Below are 21708 nucleotides of genomic sequence, written 5' to 3'. Positions count from 1 at the left end.
ACAAAGAGGAACCCTGCCTCGGCAGGGGAGGCAGAAAGATGGATGAACCCTGCAGCTAGGGAGTCCTCAATGTAGGTCTCCATAGCCAGAGAGTACAGTCGTCCCCGGAGCAGAGTGGTGCCAGGGAGAAGGTCGATCCTTACCGAACACCTCCGAGAGGTCCTGGTACTCCGCGGGAACGGCGGAGACGTCCGGTGCAACTTCCGAGCCGCCAGGAAGACGTCCCGTGGGCAGGCTGCGCTGACTTCAGGCAATGAGAGTGGCAGGATGGGCTCCAGACCATGTTGGCACCAGCAGAGGGATTGTGTCGCTGAAGCCAAGAGAATCCCAATACAATGGGAACATGAGGAGACTTATGCAGAAATTGGATTCTCTCGCTGTGGTTCCCTGACACACGTAGGTTGATGGGGTGGTAATTGTGGGTGACCCGGCCTATAGAGTGCCCGTCCAATGCTCTAATGTCCATGGGAATGGAGAGGGGCTGAGTGGGAATTCCCAGCTCGGACGCCAGGGTAGCGTCCACAAAGCTCTCATCGGCCCCAGAGTTGATGAGTACCCGGAGAGATTTGGGCTGGTTCCCCCACAGCAAGATGGCATTAATAAATTTTACAATAAGGCTGTAACTTAACAAAATGTGGAAAAAGTCAAGGGGTCTGAATACTTACCGAAGGCACTGTATACATGCCCCTGCGCCCCTATGGGCATGACGCTTCTGAGTGGCAGCGAGGACCTGCAGTGTTTAAGCAATGCCACTTTAAATAATAATGTTTACATATCTTACATTATTCATATCACATGTTTATATTATATTTTATACCATCTACTGCACCTTGACTATGCCGCTCGGCCATCGCTCATCCATATACTTACAGTTGAAGTCGGAAGTTTACATACACTTAGGTTGGAGTCATTAAAACTCGTTTTTCAACCACTCCACAAATTTCTTGTTAACAAACTATAGTTTTGGCAAGTCGGTTAGGACATCTACTTTGTGCATGACAAGTAATTTTTATAACAACTGTTTACAGACAGATTATTCCACTTGTAATTCACTGTATCACAATTCCAGTGGGTCAGAAGTTTACATACACTAAGTTGACTGTGCCTTTAAACAGCTTGGAAAATTCCAGAAAATGATGTCATCGCTTAAGAAGCTTCTGATAGGCTAATTGACATCCTTTGAGTCAATTGGCAGTGTATCTGTGGATGTATTTCAAGGCCTACCTTCAAACTCAGTGCTTCTTTGCTTGACATCATGGGAAAATCTAAAGAAATCAGCCAAGACCTCAGAGAAAATATTGTAGACCTCCACAACTCTGGTTCATCCTTGGGAGCAATTTCCAAACGCCTGAAGGTACCACGTTCATCTGTACAAACAATAGTACGCAAGTATAAACACCATGGGACCACGCAGCCGTCATACCGCTCAGGAAGGAGACGCATTCTGTCTCCTAGAGATTAACGCACTTTGGTGTGAAAAGTGTGAATCAATCCCAGAACAACAGCAAAGGACCTTGTGAAGACGCTGGAGGAAATAGGTACAAGAGTATCTATATCCACAGTAAAACGAGTCCAATATCGATATAACCTGAAAGGCCGCTCAGCAAGGAAGAAGCCACTGCTCCAAAACCGCCATAAAAAAAGCCAGACTACGGTTTGCTTGCACATGGGGACAAAGATTGTACTTTTTGGAGAAATGTCCTCTGGTCTGATGAAACAAAAATAGAACTGTTTGGCCATGATGACCATTGTTATGTTTGGAGGGAAAAGGGGGAGGCTTGCAAGCAGAAGAACACTATCCCAACCGTGAAGCACCGGGGTGGCAGCATCATGTTGTGGGGGTGCTTTGCTGCAGGAGGGACTGGTGCACTTCACAAAATAGATGGCATCATGAGGGAGGAAAATTAAGTGGACATATTGAAGCATCATCTCAAGACATCAAGTTAAAGCTTGGTCACAAATGGGTCTTCCAAATGGACAATGACCCCAAGCATACTTCCAAAGATGTGGCAAAATTGCTTAAGGACAACAGAGTCAAGGTATTGGAGTGGCCATCACAAAGCCCTGACCTCAATCCTATAGAAAATGTGTGGGCAGAACTGAAAAAGTGTGTGCGAGCAAGGCTTACAAACCTGACTCAGTTACACCTGCTCTGTCTGTCTGGAGGAATGAGCCAAAATTCACCCAACTTATTGTGGGAAACTTGTGGAAGGCTACCTGAAACGTTTGACCCAAGTTAACCAATTTAAAGGCAACCAAATACTAATTGAGTGTATGTAAACTTCTGACCCACTGGGAATGTGATGAAAGAAATAAAAGCTGAAATAAATTATTCTCTCTACTATTATGCTGACATTTCACATTCTTAAAATGATCCTAACTGACTTAAGACAGGGATTTTGTACTAGAATTTTTGGAATTGTGAAAAACTGGCTATTTGGCTAAGGTGTATGTAAACTTCCGACTTCAACTGTATATGTATATATTCTCATTCACTCCTGTGTGTGTATTAGATAGTTGTTGGGGAATTGTTATATTACTGCACTGTCGGAACTGGAAGCACAAGCATTTCGCTACACTCGCAATAACATCTGCTAACCATGTGTATGTGACCAATACAATTTGATTTGATTTGATTTTGTGTCGCCTGCTGAATTGAATTGAAAGGCGTTTCGCCTCAGAGAATCATCTGGCCGCTGTATCTGTGAGACACGGTGCTGGTCTGCTAACTCACAGGGTCTCTTAGTGAATAGTTCTGAATACTTTCAGAAGGCACTGTATAGTATGCCCCTGTGCCCCTATGGACATACTGTATAGTATGCTTACTTACTTTCTCATGTTCTTCTCATTTCTTCTTTTTTTTCTCTCGAGTGTTCTACGGTATGTAATTTTTTGTGTTACATTGAGATTGATTACTGCATTGTTGGGGTTAGCTTGCAAGAAAGGCATTTCACTGTACTTGTGCATATGACATTAAAACTTGAAAACTTGATAATGACCTAATAAGTACTATTTTGTTTCTGTGTAATTGTTTGAAACAAGCACCACTATTTGGCAGCCGACGTACTCACATCGTTACCACATCATTCGTAAACATCAAATTTGTAAATAGTGACCTGGTTCCAGGTATTTTTGTTCTGTGTCGCAACGTTTGGTATCACAATGACCATAGGAGGAGTTGGCAAGACAAGCAAAGTCAGATATGGGATCAGGCTCGGTAAATAGAGACTGAAACAGGACTGTTAATTAAAGGCAATATCTGACCCGCTGAAATCCTAATCCCCCCATCCTCCATTTCTCCTCAGCTTGCTGCGTGGTGCAGAGCTGTTGGGAATGCACAAAGTGGTGAAACCACAGTACGGAGGCGGAACACGCAGGTTTTCCTGTGATGAAGATAACATCTATGAGAACATAGAGAGCGAATTGATCTTTTTCACCTCACAGGTTTGTATCCGTTATGGCCATAATCTGCAAATATATTTAAACATCTCCGATATACACATAATATCCAGAAGTATGTGGACACCTGCTCGTTGAACATCTCATTCCAAAATCATGGGCATTAACATGTAGTTGGTCCCCCCATTGCTGCTACAACAGCCTCCACTCTTCTGGGAAGGCTTTCCACTAGATGTTGGAACATTGCTGCGGGGACTTGCTTCCATTCAGCCATAAGAGCATTAATGAGGTCGGGCACTGATGTTGGGCAATTAGGCCTGGCTCGCAGTCGGTGTTCCAATTCATCCCAAAGGTGTTCGATGGGGTTGAGGTCAGGGCTCTGTGCAGACCAGTCAAGTTCTTCCACAACAATCTTGACTACCATTTCTGTATGGACCTTGCTTTCTGCACGGGGGCATTGCCATGCTGAAACAGGAAAGGGCCTTCCCTAAACTGTTGCCACAAAGTTGGAAGCACAGAATCGTCTAGAATGTTATTGTATGCTGTAACATTAAGATTTTCCTTTACCGGAACTAAGGGGCCTGAACCATGAAAAACAGCCCCAGACTATTATTCCTCCATCACCAAACTTTACAGTTGGCACTACGCATTCGGGCAGGTAGCGTTCTCAGATTCGTCCATCAGCCTGGCATATGGTGAAGCGTGATTCATCACTCCAGAGAACATTTGACCACTGCTCCAGAGTCCAATGGTGGCGAGCTTTACACCACTCCAGCCGACGCTTGGCATTGTGTATGGTAATCTTCCATTTCATGAAGCCTCCGACAAACAGTTCTTGTGCAACATTGCTTCCAGAGTCAGTTTGGAACTCGGTAGTGAGTGCTGCCACCGAGGACAGATGATTTTTACGTGCTAGGCGCTTCAGCACTCGGCGGTCCGGTTCTGTGAGCTTGTCTGGCCTACCTACCACTTCATTGTTGCTCCTAGATGATTCCACTTCACAATAACAGCACTTACAGTTGACCAGGGCAGCTCTAGCAGGGCAGAAATGTGATAAACTGACTGGTTGGAAAGGTGGCATCCTATGACAGTGCCACGTTGAAAGTCACTAAGCTCTTCAGTTAGGCCATTCTACTGTCAATGTTTGTCTATGGAGATTGCATGGCTGTGTGCTTGATTGTATACACCTGTCAGCAACGGGTGTGACTGAAATAGCCGAATCCACTAATGTCTAGGGGTGTCCACATACTTTTGCATATATAGTGTATGTCCTGTTGCTGACTTTTACCTTGATCCCTTAATCTATGTGGTTGTTCCACTCTTACCTTGTCTTTAGGAGCGTCAGAGTATCATCAAGTACTGGCTGGATAACCTACGTGCCAAACCAGGGGCGGTCCTTCACAACATCCACTTCCTGGAGGGACAACCAATCAGTAAACTGTTATTTTTGTATTTCATCAATCCCTTTCTCTACAGCATGACAACATATACAGTAAGACTGCTTCATTATTGACTGATAACTATGTTGATTGATCCCAAACGTTTAAATATCCTTGGAGAGTATGGACATGAATAATGTATTCCTCTATTGCTCAGTTGGTAGAGTTTAAATATCCTTGGAGAGTATGGACATGAATAATGTATTCCTCTATTGCTCAGTTGGTAGAGTTTAAATATCCTTGGAGAGTTTGGACATGAATAATGTATTCCTCTATTGCTCAGTTGGTAGAGTTTAAATATCCTTGGAGAGTATGGACATGAATAATGTATTCCTCTATTGCTCAGTTGGTAGAGTTTAAATATCCTTGGAGAGTATGGACATGAATAATGTATTCCTCTATTGCTCAGTTGGTAGAGTTTAAATATCCTTGGAGAGTATGGACATGAATAATGCATTCCTCTATTGCTCAGTTGGTAGAGTTTAAATATCCTTGGAGAGTATGGACATGAATAATGTATTCCTCTATTGCTCAGTTGGTAGAGTTTAAATATCCTTGGAGAGTATGGACATGAATAATGTATTCCTCTATTGCTCAGTTGGTAGAGTTTGAAACGTCAGGATAGGGAGCTCTGACCACACATACGTAAAAAAAAAAAATAATAATAATTTTAAAAAAAGTTTTTTTTAAATATGCACTCATATGACTGTCAGTTGCAATGGATAAAATCATCTGATAAATGGCATTCACTTTTTATTATAGTTCCAGAACTGGTGGCCAGAGGAGTAATCTGTCAAGTGTTTCCTCTACACGAGCAACGGATCCTCAGTCAGCTGATGACGTCATGGGTCCAAGCTGTCTGTGAGAGACAGCCTTTGGGTGAGCAGCAACTGTTGAGACAATACAGCATTACTTATTGTTACAATTATCTGCACTACAAATGCAATATCAATGGAAAGATGCACATTTCTTCAAATGATCATTCACTAGCTGAAACCAATAACCCATTTTGTCTGTCTTTTGTCCATGTTGTTGGTCCGTGGCTGCTGATCCTTGTGTGTTAGATGACGTCTGTGATTACTTTGGGGTGAAAATCGGCATGTACTTTGCCTGGCTGGGCTTCTACACCAACTCCATGCTGTACCCTGCCGTCGTTGGCTTCCTGATGTGGATCCTGGCAGAGGCTGACCAGGTAGGTGATCCAGCATCACATGCCTCAATGGAGACCACACACTGGCCAATAAACCTGTCAATATACGGTAACTAATGTATCATACACAATGTAGTTCAGCCTACTACCTAATCTGCCAGTGACAGTGACGTAGGAGTTGGCAAGATAGCACAAACATATCGTGGATTAGGCTAAATGTAGCTAACATACACAATGGGATTTCACAGTTATACAATACAAATGACTCACCTATTGTGGGAATATGTGTAGGTGTTTCTTTTCACAATCACTGCATGAAACAGCATGTAACAAAACATGGATGTGTTGGCCGATACTTCAAAAATGTATCCCCCGCCACAGCTCTTAATTCCCCAAGCCGACAAGGTGACAAATCTGTCGACGTACCCTTGAGCAAGGCACTTGACCCTAATTGCTCATCTAATTCGCTCTGGATTAAGAGCGTCTGCGAAATGACTTCAATGTAAAATGATACAGTCCCTTTGTTCTTTTGAGTTACTGTACAAAGGTCCCTGTGTTTTGTATGTATCTCATGTGGCTCACCCACTCCCTAACAGACCAGCCAGGACATCTGCTGTGTAGTGTTTGCCCTTTTCAACGTGGTGTGGGCGACGCTCTTCCTGGAGAAATGGAAGCGGAGAGAGGCCGAGCTGGCATACATGTGGGGAACACTGGACACCCCCGCCGAGCCCCTTGAGGAGCCCCGTCGCCAGTTTCGGGTGAGTGTCCTATTATTGCATCCTACTCATTTCAGAGTTAGGCTGAGATGAATCTCTCATGGACAGATCTATGTAAACATAGCTGGTACCGTAGAATCTGCCGGGAAGGAATGTGGCTAATGAGCAAAAGTCACTGGTTATTTGGACATATCATGATTTCAAAGGTGTTAGAATCTTTCGAATTTTGGAAGGGGGTGGAACATTCGGGATGTAACGTGCAAAGAGAGAGGGTGGAGCTCCTCGTTCTGGTTCCGCTCCTTGTTCTAGCATCTCTTCATCTCTTCTCTTAAAATGTTTGGACCCAGAACTTGATCGAGCAGCGGGCCAATTACGCAATACTTTAGATCTGGAGATTAGTCCGAGATTCAATCTGTGGCGCGTTGTAGAGCCATTGACATTTAAAGGTACTTTCCGATTGAGCCGACATCTGCTGTGGGAATATTGCATTTAAAAGACGTATTGTCGATAGCGCTCTACAACACACCTTAGTTTGAATCCCAGCCTTAGATTACTACCAGTGCTGTTTGGTTCCTTCAGGACTATGGCCAGAGTACAAATTCCATCACCAGCCTCAAGTAGCTTTTCCAGGGTTGTTCCAGGGCCAGAGTTTACGGGTCTACAGTGATAAGTAATATGAGCTCTAGGCTTGGAGAGTGTTGTGTGAATTCCAAGGGTTGGGGCAGGGAGACATGCCTCCTGAGATTTCTAAACGTGCAGTTGTTACTGTTGCTATCAGGCCCGGCTAGCTCAGTCGGTAGAGCATGAGACTCTTAATCTCAGGGTCGTGGGTTCGAGCCCCACGTTGGGCGTAAATGTTTTAGCTGGCGGTCCTGATCTTCTCAACTACCATTGTGTCTTTGGGGGGACACATGCCTCCTGTGGTTTCTAAACAGGCCGTTGTCACTGTTGCTATCAGGCCTGACTAGCTCGTGTGGGACTCTTCATCTCAGGGTTGTTGGTTTGAGCCCCACGTTTTACTGTAATGTGTTAGCCGCTTCTCAACTACTGTCTTATCTTTTGGGGGACACATGCCTCCTGTGGTTTATAAAGGCAGAGCTAGCTCACTCAGTAAAGCATGCGACTCTTAGTCTCAGGGTCGTAGGTTCAAGCCCCAGTCTGGGCGCAAGCATTTTAGTTGGTGCTCGACGAAGCCTGTATCTCTGTGTGCAGGGTGTGAAGCGGTGCAGTCCAATAACAGGCTGTGAGGAGTTATACTACCCACCCTGGAAGAGGACAATGTTCAGGTGGATGGTCAGCCTCCCCATCTGTCTCCTCTGTCTCTGCTTCGTCTTCTTGGCCATGCTCGTCTGTCTGGAGATGCAGGTAAGAGACAGCTAAGTCAACAGGAAATAGCCTCATCCGACATATTCCCAAGTCATGATCATCAAACACGGTCCGGTATTGCAAGAAGGTTCAGGGCGGCAGCTTAATTCCCGTTAATAATATGTATTGCTGACACGTTTAGAGGGGAGCTCCTTTCGTCAAAGCACTTGGTAGTGTTAATGTCAGGTACGATTAGTGCTTCTTTTTTTTTACAGAGATTTTTTTTCTTTTAACGAGGCAAGTCAGTTAAGAACAAATTCTTATTTACAATGACAGCCTAGGAACAGTGGGTTAACTGCCTTGTTCAGGGGCAGAATGACAGATTTTGTTACCTTGTCAGCTCAGGGATTCAATCTAGCAACCTTTCAGTTACTGGCCTAATGCTCTAACCACTAGGCTACCTGCCACCCCATTTAAATACACTATCCCATTTAAATCACATGCAAACCAATGAACTTTTGAGGAGTAGGCACTTTTAAGATAAAAGAGAATGGCTACAGTGTTAATTAACCTGTCTTTCTGTAATTCAATATGCCCATGTTGTGGTTTATCTCCTCTTTTTATAGGAGTTTGTGATGGAAATTCAGGAGTTACCCAGTATCACAAGATTCATTCCTAAAATGCTGCTGGCCATCGTTGTGACTGTATGTGATGAGGTGTATAGGAAGATCGCCCATTGGCTCAATTATATGGGTAAGCTGTGCAGCTGAGATTCATTCATATCAGCAACAGGTGAGGAATGATTGGAACAGTGAGCACCCATCTCAGAATAGAAGTACGGATCTAGGATCAGGTCCCTCCCTGTCCATGCAATCTTATTCATTATGATATGCAAGGCAAAACTGATCCTAGATCAGCACTCTTAGTCTGAGATGCTTTAAGAACACTGGCTTTGATCTCATCAGAGGGGTATACTACGATGCAAGCTAGATCTACTCAGGGTTTTCAAAAGATAACCAGCTTCAGTTAGCTTTTCATCTGTATTACGACTGTGGACAATGGTGTAGTGGAGGCTATACGCAGGTATACGCCATATACCCACTATTTTTTCAGTCGGCATTGCATATACTAATTTCTTAATCCCCACTGATGGGTATCAAATTAGTGATGTGGAGGTACACGGCGTATAAATTAATAAGGCTGATGGAAAAGATCTGAATGTTTCGCTTAGAATTTGGATAAAAATAGTATTTTTTTCACATTTTAAGTGCAGCAACGTGCACATGGTGGTACTGTAGGCCTACACGCGAATGTTCCAAAATGCAATTTGTAGGAAAACACTGTTCTAAAATGCTCACCGCAAGCAAGCAGTTTCATGGACAGAGATGGAAACATCTGTTTGAATTTTAAAAAGGGGGAGATCTAAAGATGCAACAACTATCACGGTTTGCTAATACTGTGACGAGGATAATGCCTTTGGCTGCTAGACAATAGACAAGAAAGTTGATTTGAAAACCAATAGAACAGGAGAGCGCATATGAGGAAGTGTTTTTAAAAAATCCCTCAACATTCCTATGATCAGTTTTTGGCTTGGCTACTTTGAAACAAGGTAAGGAACAGAAGAAATATATTGGCGCTAATGATAGGCCTAACTGTCTTAGGGTAGATGGAAAGGCTTTCACAAAAATCTTCTCAGTTAAATGTTAACTAGCTATAAAGTAGCCTATTACCTAGTACCTGGCAGAATAATATCTTGATTATTTGCATCAATACAGTGGCCATTTGTTTTGCAAACTCCATTTCATGTGCGCTACTAAAACACCGCTAACCAAACAGTGCTAGGTGCCTGCACACTTGAATAAAAGGGTAACAAAACACAAAAAAAATGTAATAGCTCAGATTTTTCCCAGACCTCAAAAGTGGTCACCTGATGTGGTTTAAGCATTGTTGTGGACTTAGAACGTGCAATTTGTTGTTTTTCTATGAATAAAAGTGTGACTTTGAGAGGGGAAACCAGAAAAAAAAAATACAAATCTGAAACCTGTGAATTTCTGACTCAGTTGACAGCCTCATTTATCTATTTCAATAGTGGGCCTACTATTAGCCTTCTTGCTCAGCCTGACTGTGAAACACCAATATGGGATTTATCATTTTAGATCATTCAGAGTATGTCACGGTTTCTCCGAATTTTTCACACAGGGCGCCTTTCCTTCACCGGGCGGGCCGTTTGGATTTATTTTAGCAAAATTAGAGTATACACACTTCTCCAGGCACAGCTACGCCACTGACGGTGGATATTGCTCGTCCACCTGCCACTAACTCTAGCAGACTTTAAACTGTGCGTGCATGTCGCACGTGGCTAGTCGAATGCCGAACTCTTCATTGAGACAATGCTGAAACATCCATGGGCGATTCAGTGCCACATTTGTGCCGAAGTCCAAATTTAAAAAGTGATCTTGCAGATTTAGCAGGCTATGGTGTGAAGTAGGCTTTTACAAGTCCCGTCTTTATTTTATTACTTATTGTTAATGTCGTCTTTGGTGTGCTTATTAATGTGTGCTTTTTTTCCCCATTCCTATCGATAAAAATATTTTCATTAAGTATTTTAACATGACTATTTCTTAAACACGCACAGAAACAATATTTAAATCAGTCGTTTTCCTCAAATGAAGATGCCGATAACGCAATCTTTGTCAAAGGGAGGAAACCTGTTTCAATTGGTCCTCAACTTGCAGCTCAGGCATTTCATTCAGGATTAGTAGAGTTAGCCCTGAGTTAGCCTGCCCTGGAGCAGGTTAGTTCTGAAGGAATCGTTAAATGTAAATGTACCTGTCTAAAATGTGAGCCACTTCTGTAGCCCCGGATATCTCGAGTTGAACTCAAAAATTGACCAAAGTCACCTCGCTAACTCCTCAAACCAGGTATGTAGTGTTGTACAAAGTGATCACACAGGTTTGTTCAGTAATCAGTATCAAATGGAGCAATGTCTTTTGATGATTGGTATTATTTTCTTACAGAGAACTACAGACTTCAGAGTGCCTATGAGAATAATCTCATCATTAAAATGGTTTTTGTAAGTTAGATATTTCTTCTTCTTTTTTTTCGACCATACTAACCACTGTTATTCACGGGGGTGTATTATTGACTAACACTTTTGTATATATGTTTAGAAATGCCATGTCTGATTTAAAGTCCTTCTCTTCATTTTGCAGTTTGAGTTTATCAATTCTTACCTTAGCCTTTTCTACATCGGATTCTACCTCAAGGACATGGAGCGACTGAAGGAGGTAAAATCTGTCAATTAGATTTGGATAATGGAAAACATGATTGAACAAACAAACAACAAAAAAATCCCCAATGAATAGCAACTGAATCACTCACACTGTCTCCTCACAGACGCTAGCCACTCTCCTGATCTTCCGCCAGTTCCTCCAGAACATCAAGGAAGTGCTCCAGCCTTATCTGTACGAGCATCACAAACTAGGAGTATTTACCCCCAAGGTCGTGTGGGAGATTCTCCAGGCCATAGTGCTCAAATACAGCCGCTTGGCTCTAGGAAAGTCCCAGGCTTCATGGACTATCCAGTCCCTGCTAAGCCCCAAAGGCCCTGCCACACTTCCTGGACAGACAGAACAGAAGAAGAGAGGAGATCTAAAAGCTGGCTATAGGTTTACAGAGGAAGAGTGGGACATAAATTACACACTGAGGCAACGGAAGATTAGCTTCAATGAGAAGGTGCATGTTGCCAGGGACATTGCCTTGGCGACTCAGCCAGAGGACAGCTTCTTGGAGGACAGTCCCACGTTGGTGGAGGAGGGCATGGATCCTTCCAGCATCTTTGAGATAGTCACTGACATTGTCACCTATGAGTCCTCTGAGACCAAGGAGACTAGTGTCTCCCCACCAAATGACTATGACACGCTAGTATGTCAGAGATGGAAGAGTCCAATTCCAGAGAAAAAGGCAACAAAGTCCTGGATTGACCCGCCTGATGAGCCCAAGTCTGTCATTCTCAGCCAATCAGAGGTTGAGAGCTGCATGCAGACATATGAGGTGTGTCTTAGTCATCAGATCTGTTGTTATGCACCTGACCTGCTGTCAGTTTATATTGGACACGTGTTTAGTTTAATTTAATGGACTTGGAGAGTATTTCTGGCTAGTGTTAGTAGCTGGTACATGCAGCAGTACATTCAAATCTAAAGTAAAAAGTGATTTGAAACACAAATGCTATTCTATGTGACTTTGTGACTTTGACCTCATACCTTTGACCTCTGACCCAACAGGACACCCTGCAAGACTACCAGGAGATGTTCATCCAGTTTGGCTACGTGGTGCTCTTCTCCTCCGCCTTTCCGCTGGCTGCCATGTGGGCCCTCATCAACAACATCATCGAAATCCGGAGTGACGCCTTGAAGCTCTGCACAGGCCTGCAGAGGCCCTTTGGCCAGAGGGTGGAGAGCATTGGACAGTGGCAGGTCATTTGGTCGCTCACATCTGGGCCCGTATTTAAAATATGTTTCATAGTAGGAGTGTTGATCTAGAATCAGGCCCCCCTTGTTCATATAATCCTATTCATTATGATCTAAATGGTAAAAATCATCCTAGGTCAGCACTCCTACTCTCCAATATGAGTTTATCCTGGAATAACCCAGGACATACAGTATATTCACATAATTTAGACATACAGTATATAGATTTACACTGAGTGTACAAAACATTAAGAACACCTTCCAAATAATGAATTGCACCCTCTCTGAACAGCCTAAATTAATCTGGGCATGGACTCTACAAGGTGTCGAAAGCATTCCACAGGGATGCTGGCCCATGTTGACTCCAATGCTTCCCACAGTCGCGTCAAGTTGGCTGGTGGACAGTTAAGTGTGAAAAATCCAGCAGCGTTGCAGTTCTTGACACAAACATGTGTGCCTGGCACCAACTACGGTACCCCGTTCAAAGGCACTTTTTTTTCTTTTTGTGTTGCCTTTCACCCTCTGAATAGCACACATACACAATCCATGTCTCAACTGTCTCAAGGCATAAAAATCCTTCTTTAATCTGTTGTCTCCTCCCCTTCATCTACAATGATTGAAGTGGATTTAACAAGTGACATCAATACACTCCATGTAAATCTATATACTGTATGTTTAAATTATGTGAATATACTGAAAAACAAGATGGCGCCGACAGAGATGGTCGCCTCGCTTCGAGTACTTAGGAAACTATGCAGTATTTTGTTTTTTTTATGCATTATTTCATACATTGTTACCCCAGGAAATCTTAAGTCTTATTACATACAGCCAGGAAGAACTATTGGATATAAGAGCGACGTCAACTTACTAACATTACGTCCAGGAATATGACTTTCCCGAAGCGGATCCTCTGTTCGGACCACCACCCAGGACAATGGACCTAATCCCAGAAGCTGACCTAAAACAGCGGCGCCGCAGATGGAGCGACCTCCAGGTCAGGTTCCATAGACGTGCACATCGCCCACCGCTCCCGAGTATACTACTCACAAATATCCAGTCTCTTGACAACAAGGTAGATGAAATTCGAGCAAGGGTTGCCTTCCAGAGAGACATCAGAGATTGTAACATTATCTGTTTCATGGAAACATGGCTCTCTCGGGATCAGTTCAACCACCAGGCTTCTCCATGCATCGCGCCAACAGAACTCCTCTCTGGGAAGATGGTGTAATAATAACAACATACAGGAACTCAAGTCTTTCTGCTCACCCGACCTATAATTCCTTACAATCAAATGCCGGCTATATTATCTCCCAAGAGAATCCTCATCAGTTATCGTCACCGCTGTGTACATTCCCCCTCAAGCAGACACCAAGACGGCCCTCAAGGAACTTCACTAGACTCTATGTAAACTGGAACCATATATCCTGAGGCTGCATTTATTGTAGCTGAGGATTTTAATAGAGCAATTTTGAGAGCAAGGCTACCTAAATTCTATCAGCATATTGATTGCACTATGCACGGGTGTAATACACTCGATCACTGCTACTCTAACTCCTGTGATGCATACAAATCCCTCCCCCACCCTTCGGAAAATCCGACCACGACGCCATCTTGCTCCTACCGTCTTATAAGCAGAAATTCAAACAGGATGAACCAGTGACTAGAAACATTCAAAACGCTGGTCTGACCAATTGGAATCCACGCTTCAAGATTGTTTTGATCACGCGGTCTGGGATATGTTCCGGTCAGCCTCAGATAACAACATCGATCTATACGCTGACTCTGTGAGTGAGTTTATAAAGAAGTGCATTGGAGATGTTGTACCCACTGTGACTATTAAAATCTACCCTAACCAGAAACCGTGGATGAATGGTGGCAAACCACTGCATTTAACCATGGAAAGAGGTCTGAGAATATGGCTGAATATAAACAGTGTAGTTATCCCCTCCGCAAGGCAAACAAATAAGCGAAATGCCGGTACAGGGACAAAGTGGAGTCGCAATTCAACGGCTCAGACACGAGACGTATGTGACACGGACTACAAAAAGAAAACCAGGACACCGACGTCAAGCTTCCAGACAAACTAAACACCTTCTTTGCCAGTTTAGAGGATAATACAGTGCCGCCGTCACAGCCCACTAACAAGGATTGCGCCCACCCCTCTCCTTCTCTGTGGGCGATGTGAGTAAAACATTTAAACGTGTTAACCCTCGCAAGGCTGCTGGCCCAGACGGCATCCCTAGCTGCGTGCAGACCAGCTTGCTGGTGTGTTGTCCTTACATATTAAATTGCTCCCTATCCCAGTCTGCTGTCCCCACATGCTTCAAGATGGCCACCATTGTTCCAGTACCAAAGAAGAGGTGCAATAGCGCCTCTTCAACCTCAGGAGGCTGAAGAAATGTGGCTTGTCACCCAAAACCCTGACAAACCTTTAAAGATGCACAATCGAGAGCATCCTGTCAGGTTATATCACGCAACTGCACCGCCCTCAACCGCAAGGCTCTCCAGAGGGTGGTGCGGTCTGCACAACGCATCACCGGGGCAAACTACCTGCCCTCCATGACACCTACAGCATCCAATGTCACAGAAAGGCCAAAAAGATAATCAAGGACAACAACCACCCGAGCCACTGCCTATTCACACCGCTATCTTCCAGGAGGCGAGGTCAGTACAGGTGCATCAAAGCTGGGACCGAGAGACTTAAAAACAACTTCTATGTCAAGGCCATCAGACTGCTAATCAGCAATCACTAACTCAGAGAGGCTTCTGCCTACATTGAGACCCAATCACTGGCCACTTAATAAATGGATCACTAGTCACTTTAAATAATGCCACTTTAATAATGTTTACTGTATTTATACCATCTATTGCACCTTGCCTATGCCGCTCGGCTATCGCTCATCCATATATTTATATATTCTCATTCACCCCTTTAGATTTGTGTGTATTTGGTAGTTGTTGGTCAATTGTTAGGTCACTTGTTAGATATTACTGCACTGTCGGAACTAGAAGCACAAGCATTTTGCGACACTCGCATTAACATTGATTTGATTTGAATAAGGGATCATAGCTTTCATCTGGATTCACCTGGTCAGTCTATATCTTGGAAAGAACAGGTGTTCATAATGATTTGTACACTCAGTGTATATTTACCCCACCTGCAATTAAGGTCAGAGAACCATTTTAGAATCATGCATTTCAAGCATCTCTGCAAAAAAAAGCATGCTAACTGTTATTTATTTCATAAAGTTATTTTTCCTCAGAGATTTCACTCTCTCTGTGTGCAGACAGCAATGGAGGCCATGGGCTTGATAGCCATTATGGTGAACTGTTATCTCATTGGCCAGTGTGGTCAGCTGCAGCGTCTCTTCCCCTGGCTGAGCCCTGAGATGGTCATCATCTCCATCGTGGTACTGGAGGTAAAACGTAGCCAGCCATTTTGTCTTCACTCTGTGACACCGAGTAGATCGATGCCACAAATACAGACAACAATCGTAGCAATTGTGGTACTTTTTATATACTACCTTTATCAAAACCAAGGACACTGTACATAGATCCACAAAGATTACAGAATATAAAACAATGGACCATAGCAAAAAAAGGAGGAGGTGTTATCTAAACCCAAGTAAATAGCCTTCACTCAAAGATGACATCTTGTTTTGAATATCAATTGCAGCATTGTACAATAGGTTAGATCTACATTGTGCTGTCTTCAAAATGACAAAGGAAAGGACAGGTAACTGAGAAACTATTGCTAAAGTGCTTGTGCCCAATGTGTGGCTCAAACCCAAGACCCTGAGAGTAAGAGTCTAATGCTTCACCGGCTGATCTAGCCGGGCTTGAGAAGAGCAAGCAGCTCCCTCTACACACCACACACAGCATTGCAACATCACACATACTCTATCCACTCTGGTTAAGATCACATTATTCCTCAATTGTACGCAAGGTCTAACTGAAATTTGACATCCGCTTTATCCCAAACCCTCCGTAAGACACATATACATACATAGGTTGGAGAGGTTGGAGCAAGGGGCTGCCACATTGGATGCCCGCAGAGCAGTTGTTGTGGGGGGGTTTAAGTGCCTTGCTCAAGGGCACAACGGCAGGCAATGGCATCTAGGATTTGATACCAGCAATCTATAATTTTCTGTGTTCTCATGTCAGTGTTTGTTTCCTTTCTTGTTTTGGGATATACAGCATTTTGCCATCCTCCTCAAATACGTCATCCATGTGGCCATCCCTGATATTCCTGGATGGGTCGCAGACGAGATGGCCAAACTAGAGTACCGTCGAAGGGAGGCTTTCAAGGTACAGTCGCATAGCTCTAAAACACTCTTGGCTAAATCCACAGAGCATATAATGTACTTCACATCTCACCTTTGTCAATCACTAACATCCTCCAAGTTTGTGTCCTTTTGGTGGATTTTCTTTGCATTTTCTGATACATACGGAAGGGCATCCTTTTGTACTGACAAAAGTATGAAACTTCATTTGAACCCTCTGTTAACGTTGGCCTTCATAATAACATAATGCTGTCATAATGTCATGACATATTTCATACAGTCATGAAAGCTGATGTCAGCATATGGCATCTAACTTTACACAGTCATGAAACAAACCAAAGCTGGTCACAAGCTAGGTTTCCATCCAATTCGTGACAGATTTGCATGCGAATATTCTAGAATCTGCATAAAGAAAATATGTACATTTCCCCACCAGTGGTATGTTTCCACCAAAAAGACTTGTTGCGGATTTTTTTTTAAACAGTGCGTGATGATATAGTGCACACAAAATGTACTTTTTCCGCGTAAGTTTACAGTATCAGTCAAAAGTTGACACTCCTACTCATTCCAGGATTTTTCTTTCTTTTTACAATTTTCTACATTGTAGAATAATAGTGAAGACATCAAAACTCTGAAATAACACATATGGAATCATGTAGTAACCAAAAAAGTAAAATAAATAATAAAAATATATTTTATATTTGAGATTCTTCAAAGTAGCCACCCTTTGCCTTGATGCCAACTTTGCACACTCTTGGCATTCTCTCAGCCAGCTTCAGGAGGTAGTCACCTGGAATGCATTTCAATTAACAGGTGTACCTTGTTAAAAGTTCATTTGTGGAATGTCTTTTCTTAATGTGTTTGAGCCAATCAGTTTTGTTGTGACAAGGTAGGGTTGGTATACAGAAGATGGCCCGATTTAGTAAAAGACCAAGTCCATATTATGGCAAGAACAGGTCAAAATAGCCAAGAGAAACAACAGTCCATCATTACTTTAAGACATGAAGGTCAGGAAAGGAAGACTCAGAGTTACCTCTGCTGCAGAGGTTAAGTTCATTAGAGTTTCCAGCCTCAGAAATCGTCAATTAACTGCACCTCAGATTGCAGCCCAAATAAATGCTTCACAGAGTTCAAGTAAAAGACACATCTCATCATCAACTGTTCAGAGACTGCGTGAATCAGGCCTTCATGGTCGAATTGCTGCAAAGAAACCACTACTTAAGGGAACCAATAAGAAGAAGAGACTTGCTTAGGTCAAGAAACACGAGCAGTGGACATTAGAATGGTAGAAATCTGTCCTTTGGTCTGATGATTCCAAAAATGAGAATTTTGCTTCCAACCGCCGCGTCATTGTGAGACGCAGGGTAGGTGAACGGATGATCTCCGCATGTGTGGTTCCCACCGTGAAGCATGGAGGAGGTGTGATGGTGAGAGGGTGCTTTGCTGTTGACACTGTCTGTGATTTATTTAGAACTCAAGGCACTCTTAACCAGCATGGCTACCACAGCATTCTGCAGCGATATGCCATCCCATCTGGTTTGCGATATGCCATCCCATAGTGGGAATATCTTTTGTTTTTCAACCGGACAATGACCCAAAACACACCTCCAGGATGTGTAAGGGCTATTTGACCAAGAAGGAGAGTGATGGAGTGCTGCATCAGATGACCTGGCCTCCACATTCATCCGAACTCAACCCAATTGAGATGGTTTGGGATGAGTTGGACCGCAGAGTGAAGGAAAAGCATCCAACAAGTGCTCAGCGTATGTGGGAACTCCTTCAAGACTGTTGGAATAGCATTCCAGGTGACTACCTCATGAAGCTGGTTAATAAAATCCCTTGTAGTAGGCTATCTTATCACATGCAGTCATAAGGAAGCATTCTGCGACAGAGCCAGGAGTGGCAACAAATCATTTTGTTTTGTACAGTTATCTGTACAAAACAGCACTACAAGGCAAGATGTCGTGCTGCTCTTTTGACAATTTAGTTGATCAAATTTGATCAGCGGAGAACGAACACTCTACTCTAACATGCTGACCAGACCGCTCGCTCGCATGTTGATTTTGTCCACCTACACCAGACGTGATCAGGACACGCAGGTTGAAATATCAAACCGAACTCTGAACCAACTATATTAATTTGGGGACAGGTCGAAATGCATTAAAAATTCATGGTAATTTAGCTAGCTAGCTTGCTGTTGCTAGCTAATTTGTCCTGGGATATAAACATTAAGGGTGTTATTTTACCTGAAATGCACAAGGTCCTTTTTGTCCCGGATATTTGTAGAATTTTGACCCATTTTGAGTCAAAATGGTGTGTTTTTTACTCCGACAGTTAATCCACAGAAAAAAGGGGACATTTTGTTAGTTTCTAATAATCTCTCCTCCTTCAGTCGTCTTCTGTGGACTTTATAGGTGCATTGCCACCACCAACTGGACTAGAGTATGGACCTCAGTTCAGCTTTCAATCGCACACATGGGTATATGCTCCTTAAATCAATGAGGAGTTGGTAGAGGCGGGACTTGCAGCGAGGCGGAACTTGCAGCGTGTCAAGCGTCAAAAATAGAACCAAGTTATATTGTAGCGCCTGGCTATGCAGACGCTCGCGAGCAGTTTGGATGAAATTATTTAATAACATGTATTGTGTACATTTATTTTGCAATGCTTGCACACGTAATGAGAGTGGTGTGGTCAGCATGTTATGGGGATGTTTTCACGCACCACTGATGTTTGGCCAAAAATCCGCCGAAATTCAAAGTTTGAAGTAGGAAAGACGTCAAGAGCAGCTGTCGAGAGGAAATCATGGCTCTCGATGTAAAGTCCAGAGCAGACGGAAGTGCATGCATGTAATGTCATATGACTTGTTCAGAATGAGAAGTAAAATGTTGCTAATCCATGGATAAAAGTGGACTAAATGGTGAATGATATCCAAGGCCTAAGAAGAAAACTTTCTTGGGCTGTTGTGTTTTTGAAGGAAGACATGGCTGGAGTCGGAGTCGGAAATGGCAGCGAGTAGTGCGGACCTAACAAACTGTAGTGTAGCCTAATAAACTGTCTCCCGAGTCGTAGTGGGAGGACCACATACCATATCATCGGGTGTCTCCAAATTTACGATGATGTGATTTACGATGATGTGATGGTTATTATATCAATATTTAAGTATAAAGGCATTTCCACCGCCATTTCCAGCATAATACATTTTACAGACGCAAAAAGATCCCATCATGTCGAATTAACAAATTATCTGCCGGCATTTCGAAAATTACACTGAAACTTATGATATAATATATGATATATGACTTTACTCACATAAAAACTGTGTATGGGAACGTGGTTACAGATAGTGTTAACTGCCAAGTCTGCTTTCTTTCTGCCACATATTATACATACAGTATTACCTTGTTCATATGCAGAAGCACGAGCGTCAGGCCCAGCAGCACTCCCAGCAACAGCTGAGGAGGCAGCTTGAGGAGGAGGAGCTGCAGCGTCAGGTGGAGCTCCAGGCCGAGGCCCAGCAGGAAAGCGAGTACCACAAGGCTGACAAACAGCACCACCATGAGAAGGCCCAGTGGAAGCCTGTGGACAAGCCCAAGAGACCCAGCTCTCTGCTGGGCAACAGCAATGTAATGAAGCTCAAGCAGATCTTCCCCCAGCAGGGGAAGTTCTCCTCAGGCACAGCCCTCACCCCTCAGTCCCCAACCGGGGGAGAAGCCAAACTAGCAGGCTTCCTCAGCTTCAAGTTTCGGAAGTCTCCGGAGTTGAAGAAGGAGCCGTTGTCTGTAACACCAGCACCGGGGACCGTGGTGACGGCTGCGTCCGTGAACCAGGAAAGGTCCCAGTCCCCCAACAGGACCTTCAGCCCAGGGAAGCTGTTCAGCTTTAGCAGATCAGAGGGGGCAGTGGTATGTGCCAACGGGCCTCAGCTGTCCAAACCAGGCGATGCTACCCCCCAAACGACTCCTAACAGTCAGCCCACCAGGCAGGACCTGAATACAACTCCCTCAGGCGAGTTGTTACCCTCGTCTGAGAGCGAGAGGAGAGAAACAAACAAGACAATCTAACGATACTGACACTTCTGGCTCCAAGTGTTAGTCAATCATCATGGCAATATGTAAAATGTAAGAAAGGGATGCAGAGAACAATAACTTGTTATTCTTGTTAACATATCAACATGGTTTAGGTCATACTGAATCAACTAAATAAGCTAAGATGTAATGTAAGGTCAGGTTTTGGATTCATTCTCCACCATCCAAATGATATGACAGTAAATATAGGCTATATCTGTTCTATATACTGACACCCTAAGTGTATACTATGTACAAATTGTAACAGTTTACCCCTTTGAATGAGGCCCTCCCTAGTACCATAACTAAATGCAGTTATTAAGACTGCATGACTTGTGGTTCTGATCATCATGAAGCGATAAGATCTGGATGGCAGTTTATTCCATCCCATATTTTGTCTTTCCATTCATCAGATTTGATGTGGAAAAAGCATGGCGAAACATCTGCATGCCTGAAATAAATGTCTTATTCAGCACCTTATAAGCCAAAGACATCTTATATAGTACAGAATGAGCACATTCACGGTGACTGAAAGATATTTTACCTGTCTTAACTTTGTTTTTCTATTAATTATTTTATCACATGAAATAGTGAATGTACTGTCGATGCAAAACACACTCCAATAAACTTCATGAGACCAGAGGAAATGTAATGCATCACGTTTTGAACACATTCTACCACACCAAGGATGATAAATATGATATAAATAGAATACACTATATATATATATATACAAAAAAGTATGTGGACACAGCCATGCAATCTCCATTGACAAACATTGGCAGTAAAATGTCCTTACTGAAGAGCACTATCATAGGATGCCACCTTTCCAACTAGTCAGTTTATCAAATTTCTGCCCTGGTCAACTGTACGTGCTTTTATT

The 21708-nt window shown here is 43.3% G+C and overlaps 1 protein-coding gene and 1 non-coding gene across 2 annotated transcripts in view; both read left to right on the top strand.

The window, feature by feature from the left end:
- LOC115114199 (anoctamin-8-like) overlaps positions 1-21466 on the top strand; it is a 28656-nt gene extending 7190 nt beyond the window's left edge. The window contains 15 exon segments of the mRNA XM_029642263.2: positions 3306-3444; positions 4736-4832; positions 5601-5717; positions 5903-6030; positions 6585-6746; positions 7917-8069; positions 8636-8762; positions 11027-11082; positions 11222-11296; positions 11406-12062; positions 12293-12484; positions 15766-15897; positions 16676-16786; positions 20175-20807; positions 20809-21466. Coding sequence (XP_029498123.2) covers positions 3306-3444; positions 4736-4832; positions 5601-5717; positions 5903-6030; positions 6585-6746; positions 7917-8069; positions 8636-8762; positions 11027-11082; positions 11222-11296; positions 11406-12062; positions 12293-12484; positions 15766-15897; positions 16676-16786; positions 20175-20807; positions 20809-20853 — 2824 coding nt within the window. The 3' untranslated portion in view covers positions 20854-21466.
- On the top strand, positions 7483-7555 carry trnak-cuu (transfer RNA lysine (anticodon CUU)). Its single transcript has one exon. It is a non-coding gene; the product is annotated as a tRNA-Lys (tRNA).
- Positions 21467-21708: the final 242 nt, after the last annotated feature.

This window comes from Oncorhynchus nerka, linkage group LG9b (assembly GCF_034236695.1).
Source record: "Oncorhynchus nerka isolate Pitt River linkage group LG9b, Oner_Uvic_2.0, whole genome shotgun sequence".
NCBI classification, from domain to species: Eukaryota; Metazoa; Chordata; class Actinopteri; order Salmoniformes; family Salmonidae; genus Oncorhynchus; species Oncorhynchus nerka.
The sequence above is the reverse complement of the archived record's forward strand: the minus strand, read 5'-3'. Positions and strand labels throughout refer to the sequence as shown.